The sequence below is a fragment of the Lolium perenne genome, chromosome 4, assembly GCF_019359855.2.
Source record: "Lolium perenne isolate Kyuss_39 chromosome 4, Kyuss_2.0, whole genome shotgun sequence".
Lineage (NCBI taxonomy): Eukaryota > Viridiplantae > Streptophyta > Magnoliopsida > Poales > Poaceae > Lolium > Lolium perenne.
In genome coordinates, this window is record NC_067247.2 from 326593777 (window position 1) to 326600446 (window position 6670).

At 52.0% G+C, this 6670-nt stretch overlaps 1 protein-coding gene across 2 annotated transcripts; it reads left to right on the top strand.

Annotated features, from left to right (window-relative positions):
- Positions 1-299: 299 nt before the first annotated feature.
- LOC127296374 (endo-1,4-beta-xylanase 5) lies at positions 300-4410 on the top strand. Of its 2 annotated transcripts, none has more exons than XM_051326435.2 (6): positions 300-580; positions 664-695; positions 1733-1889; positions 1987-2261; positions 2343-2489; positions 3103-4410. In XM_051326435.2, exons 1-6 carry the CDS (start codon positions 454-456, stop codon positions 4075-4077), a joined length of 1713 nt encoding a protein of 570 aa, XP_051182395.1. In that variant the 5' UTR covers positions 300-453; the 3' UTR covers positions 4078-4410. The 2 variants fall into 2 exon arrangements, with proteins under 2 accessions (XP_051182395.1, XP_051182396.1); XM_051326436.2 differs by having other exon boundaries at positions 300-553.
- The last annotated feature ends 2260 nt before the right edge of the window (positions 4411-6670 follow it).

Genomic DNA, 6670 nt, shown 5'->3' on the forward strand with positions numbered 1-6670 from the left:
AATCTGTGATCATCTTGACATGTGAACCCACTAGGGCGTGCTGGCTGCTGGCTAGGCCCGGTGTTGGAGCACCACAAGGGCACTGCACCAAACCCCGCACGCGAGGACGCGACGCCACCGCTCTCCCTCGAGTAGCTCCGTGGTAGGTGCCCATGGCGGCCCGTGACCCGCCAGCCAATGGCGGCTCGCCAAGTGCGGGGAGAGCGGCCACCCCGGTGGCGCGCATACGACGGTACGCAGGAATGCCCCGCCTTCGCCGTCTTCTACGCTTCTGGCTATATATAGCCTTCGAGTAGCTCTCCTTGCTGCGATCATATAGCTGGTACACATACATTAATCTTCAGGCATTCAGCAGCCCGTGAGAGCTTCGTACACACTTCGAGAGGAGCCGCTATATAGAAGAAGATTGAGCAAACGAAGCTGCAGGGCGAGCTGACAGAGCGCCGGTGGAAGATGAGGAGCGGTAGCTCAGCTCTGAAACATGCGGTGGCGTTGTTCCTCGTGTCATGGATGGCGCACTGCGGCAATGAGCTCGTTGCCGCCGGGCCTCCTGGTCAGTCCCCTTCCTCCCGTCAAAAAAGTGTGTACCGCTTCTTCCTTCTCTTGCATTCTGTCTATCAGAGGATTTATGTAACGCTGTTTCAACTCTTGGATGACTTGCAGCTGGCTGGTACGATTACTCTGCCTACACGGACGTAAGTTTCTTTACCGAACGATCCGCTGTTGTTTTCTTTCCATGAAGTAGCTTTCAGTAACTGCAACTCTGCAAGGTCTTAGCTTAGAGTATAGCTTCTTAGAACAGGCTGACACTCCAGTATGTTAAGCTCGTCTTCCTTGCTTTGATACGGTGTCATTGCACTTCGGGGAACCAATGAGGTTTAGAGCTTTTTTGAGAGAGAAATGATGTATAGAGCTAGGAAGAGAATGAGGGGACGGAAGATGTCGACGCCGGCCATTGGACCACCAACGTTTAATTCCTCTCCACAGTGTGCACCTGACGTTTTCTTCAGTGATTTTAGTTTTGTTTCCATGTGTGCGTTGGGAGACCACAAGCCCACTCGCACCAACCTGCAAAGAATAAAAATTATCACATGGAGCAAGTGACAACTAGTATCATACTATACTCTTCGTGGCATGATTATGTATACTAGAATTCGCTACGAACTGAAATGACTATAAGTATTAGTTCAGTATGCTTGTCCGATAGATGCTCTTGTTTGGAAGCCAGGCACGTTGGGAGGCCGACCAACTGACACAGCAAATGAGCTGCTTAGTGATCATTAGTTGTATGCTTGCTTAGCTGCAGTCTACGTGTGCCCCGTGTCATTCTGTCCCTGTCCTGTCCGTGACTAATTACAGTATGCTTCAAGGAACTTTCAGTCTGTAAAGTATGCCTGCTAGCTCTGCCTCTGGCGAGTAGTATACTAGTTCACCCCATGCATCATCCGTAGAATAACTTCCTGCCTCCGTTCCAAAATATAAAGCGTGATTAGTCAAAAGTCAACATTTTCTAAGTTTTATGATAAAAACAGGAACTATTATAACACTGAATCAATATCTTTAGCTTCACTATAAAGTATACTTTTTAATGTGTCCATTCAATACTATTAATATTTTTTTCTAAATATTCAGTTAAAATTACTAGTAAGATTTACACGCCTTATATTTTGGAACGGAGAAAGTACTTGCTAATGGTGACTAAAACTGAGCGATCGATGTGCATGGCCTTCAGTGCAGAGGCCAGCCGGAGCCGGCGCAGTACAACGGCGGGATTCTGAGGTACAGCAACAGCGACGACCCGACGGGGTACAAGACGACTGAGACCGGCGTCCTGTCCCCGGCGTTTGTGGTCTACGACCTCAACAAGACCACGATGTACACCTTCTCAGGTGAGCCCCCAGTACCAGCTCCGTTTTCCCTCTCTGAACTAGCCCACTGGTTCGTCCTGGCAGCTTCAATCGTCTTGTTTCACGTTACCCTGTGCAGGCTGGATCAAACTGGAAGGCTCTTCCTCGGCTCTGGTCACCGCGAGACTCGCCCCGGACAACTCCGGCACCAGGTGCATCGGGACGGTTCTTGCCAGGAGCGACTGCTGGTCCTTCCTCAAAGGCGGCTTCACCCTGGACTGGCCAACTCAGACCTCGGTCATCTTCTTCCAGAACGCTGACAGGACCCCGATGAAAATCACGGTCGCGAGCGGCTCGCTGCAGCCGTTCACCATGGATCAATGGTCGATGCACCAAAAAGATACGATCCGGAAGGTACCTCTTTTTTGCTGTTCTTGTTGTGTTGTGCCAACTTGACCTCCCTAGCTAAGCTTGATCTGTTTTTGGTCGGAGCAGAGGAGGAAGCGGATGGCCACCATCCACGTCGCCGATCCGCACGGCACCCGCGTGGTCGGTGCGACGGTGTCTGTGCAGCAGACCGCCAAGGATTTCCCGTTCGGGTCGGCGATCGCCTCCACCATTTTGGGAAACGACGCTTACCAGGTCTGCATATCTGAATCTGCCATGTCGTCACTGTAAAAGAAACTCATCTCTTTGGATTATAATGTTGTTTTGCCCCGGAGTTTATCTATACATGGATTAGGCATAAAGCCAACATTTTATTATGCCATTAAAATGAAGAATGAGATAATACCTACTACCTCCATCCCAAGGCTTAAGGCTTATATTTTTTTTAGAAAGTCAAACTATGTTAAGTTTGATTAAGTTTTTATAAAAAATCATTAACATGTCAAATACAAAATTAATATTATTAGATAGATAATGAAATATATTTTCATGTGCTATCTACAAAACATCATATTTATTAATAGATTATTCTAAAATTTTGATCAAACTTTACTTGCTTTGACTTTTCCAAAAAAATATAGGCCTTAAGCCTTAGGATGGAGGTAGTATTTAAAAGTCGTTCACTACTACAATTAAAATAATATGAAATTCTAGTTAATGGTTTCAGTTTGTTCTGATTTTTTCAGCCTGTAACTGAAATCCACCTTTTCTTTCACTGAAACAATGTTTATCAAGTTTGCATATTTGAATCTGCAATAATGTAGTGTACTAAGAATGCCACTGAAACAAGTTAATCACGTGTGTGCAGAAATGGTTCGTAGACCGCTTCAACGCGGCGGTGTTCGAGGACGAGCTCAAGTGGTATTCGACGGAGCCGGCGTCGGGGCTCCTCCGGTTCGACGTGCCTGACCAGATGCTGGCGTTCGTGCGCTCGCACCGGGTCATGGTGCGCGGCCACAACATCTTCTGGGAGAACCAGGACGCGACGCCACGGTGGGTGAAGGGCCTCTCGCCCGAGGACCTCCGCTCCGCCGTCAACACGCGCATCCAGAGCCTCATGACCCGGTACCGCGGCGAGTTCGCGCACTGGGACGTCAACAACGAGATGCTACACTACAACTTCTACGAGCAGCGCCTCGGCCCCAACGCGACGGCCGACTTCTTCAGCGTGGCGCAGGACGCCGACCCGCTCGCCACGCTCTTCATGAACGAGTACAACGTCGTCGAGACCTGCGACGACGTCTCCTCCACCGTCGACGCCTACGTGGCCAGGCTCAAGGACCTCAGGGCCGCCGGCGCTGTGCTCGAGGGGATCGGCCTCGAGGGCCACTTCTCCAAACCAAATATCCCCTACATGAGGGCCGTCCTCGACAAGCTCGCCACGCTCAACCTGCCCATCTGGTTCACCGAGGTCGACATCAACAACAAGTTCGACGCGCAGACACAGGCCGTGTACCTGGAGCAGGTGCTCAGGGAGGCGTACGCGCACCCGGCGGTGAGCGGCGTCATGCTGTGGACGGCGCTGCACCAGGGCGGGTGCTACCAGATGTGCCTCACGGACTGGAACCTCAACAACCTGCCCGTCGGGGACGTCGTCGACCGGCTACTGCAGGAGTGGCAGACGGGCCAGGCCACCGGGCTCAGCGACGCGCACGGCGCCTACAGTTTCAGTGGCTACCTCGGCGAGTTCGTAGTCACCGTCAACTACGGCAACACCTCGGCACAGTCCACTTTCTCGCTATCTCCGGGGGACGAGACCAGGCACATCACCGTTCAGATTTGATTGCATAGAGCTGTCCAACCTTGCAGTTGGTAGCTTCTACCTCTACTAGTTGCATACTTGGTAGTGCTGCTTAATTATACTAGTGTAGCTTCCATCATTAGTATGTCATTGGAAGCTTGTCTCGTCTCGTCTAACATGTGAATTCCCCATGGCACGACGTGCTGCCGTGTGCGGGTGCCAAAGAAGTTGATCGCCGAAACGAGCTGTAAATCTAGTGTGATAGGAGCTGCATCGCCGTCTCTACCTCATCGGTTTCCTCGTCCCCATGGGATATCTTCCCCTGCCATTTTTGTAGCATCGCCACCGCGACCAAGTTCAACAGTGAATTATCATTATCTCTAGCTGATCATCCCCCTCCCCCCGCGTCCCCTCGCGTCGCCCCCTCCAGGCGACCGAGGGGCGAAAACCCTAGATCCCGCCGCCACCGTCCCCTCCCACCGTCTCCTCCCTCCCGTCGCCCCCAGAGGCGGCCGCCGGACAAGTCCGTGCAAAGGTTGGGAAAGGGGCGGCGGGATCTCGCGCATCTCGCCGGACGCGGTAGCGGGAGGGACCTCGCCCGTCTTGGCCGGCGGCGGCGGCGCCGCCGGAGCCCTCTTCTCTGCGCAGGCGCTGGCCCGTGATCTCCAGTCACCTCCTCCATGTTCCTGCGCTGCGACCGGTGGGGTGGGCGACGGCCGGCCATGGCTGGCCACATCCAGATCTGACCAGGCGGGGGCCTACGGTCAAACCTGGCGCCCTCTTCCGGCAGTCGACGACCCGCTATGGTGGTGCTACGGGGAACGGGCTTGGCTGCCGAGGCGGGGACCCCGACAGCGTGTGCGACGCTGCCCATGGGTGGGTGGTGTTCGTGGGTGTCTTCCGACGGCCCTCTGCAGGTGTTGTGGGGGCGGCGGCGGCTGCACCCGTCTCTCACCGTCGTTCCGTCTTGCTTTTGGCGGGGCGCTGTGTGTTGCTGCGGACATCGGAGCATCTTCCACCGGATGATTTGATCTGGTCTGGACTGGGGCGGCATACACAGGCCAAGGCTCGATCTAGAGGCGGGGGCTCTCTCGATCCGGGTGGTTGGTATCGGTGATGAGCTTGACGCAGGTGTCTCAGGGTTTGGCCACCTAGTCTCCTTGGGCCGACAACCCTCGTTGTTGTGTTGTCGGCGGGGCTGGTGTTGTTTCCTTCTCTGCGATCTCATGGCGATGGCTGGCTTCCGAGCGAGGATGGGACGCCGGCGAAAGCTGTGCAAGGCCGTGGCCATTGCTAGTGACGATGACGTTCTTGACGCCGTTTTCCTTCTTGGAGGCGACACCAAAATGTCCCTCTTTTCTCGTAGCCGGATCCTGCCACCGTGCACGTCTTGCGCGCTTCTCCGATGGGGGCTAGGCTGTCTTCGCTGTCTTTAGACACACTCTTTTGCCTTCCTTGAGCTCATCGCCGCCGTCTTCGTCTCAGCTGCATATACACGGTGGATTGCCCGGTTCGGTCGGCTACCTAGAAACCCAGGGGTGGTTGTCTTAGGTGGTGCCATGCCACGGGTGATGCCGGTGGTTTCTCTTATCGCTGTGGGCGCGATGTGTCGTTGGATGAGTGTCAAGGTCGTGTTTTTAGGGGTGGTGGCTGGGCTAGGGCGAAAGCTCGGCAAGGCTCCGGCCGTTGCGGGTGACGACGACGCCTTAGGGCGCCGTTCTCCTCCTTGGAGGCGTCTCCTTGTAGCCCTCCTCCTTCGGTTTCTCGAGGCAGGAAGACTTCTTCGTCTCTTCGGTCATAGGCATGCTCTGATGCTGCAAGGGAGATCTATTGGTTTTGGGCTGTTCCAACTCCGCGCCCTCTCAACAGAAGTCTGGGCCTTCTCGACAAGTTCAAGCTCTCTAACTAGTGTGTAGTCCTAGTTAGTGTAGCTTGTCTCTTTCCTTTCTGTTGTTTTTGTGGTGTTGTTGCTGTAAGCTGGTATCCCCAGCAGCTCGTGTAAGTGTCATTGTAATGGGTGCTTTATTAATTTAAAGCAGGGCTAAGGCCTTCAGTTTTAAAAAAACCAAGTTCAACAGTGACCAAAAGAAATTAAAGTCAGATGAAATCAAAAGCATTAACCAATCTGATGCAAAAAAAACTAGTCTAGCTAGTATTTATATGTAGACTTATCTAAACACAATTTTACTTGGTACATTAGAAATATGAACATATTTAAATAAAAATAGAACCTAAAAAGTACCAATAATAATGCATTAATGTGGTCAAGAAGTCAAATCTAATGTCAAATCTCTACCCACATTTTAAAAATCTTCCTTAATTTTGCGAATGTCCGGACTTCTAAACATCCCTCACTCGATGCAACATTACCTCGTGGCATATGGGGTTAGCAACTACAAAGTTGAAGATGTTGCCCACCATCAAGTTATTAAGTGTCATCAGACATCTTGTTGCACAACATTGGACAAATCGATGTAACGCTTCCAATTACTCAATTCATCAATTAGCACAAGTGTTGTACCTAAATGCAAAAAAAATCAGAAAACGTACCTTCCCCCTTTGCTGGTCCTTTCCCCTTCATATTCATTTTAAGTCTCTAGATCAATCTCAATCTGCCTTTTAGCCGCTCTGTCGC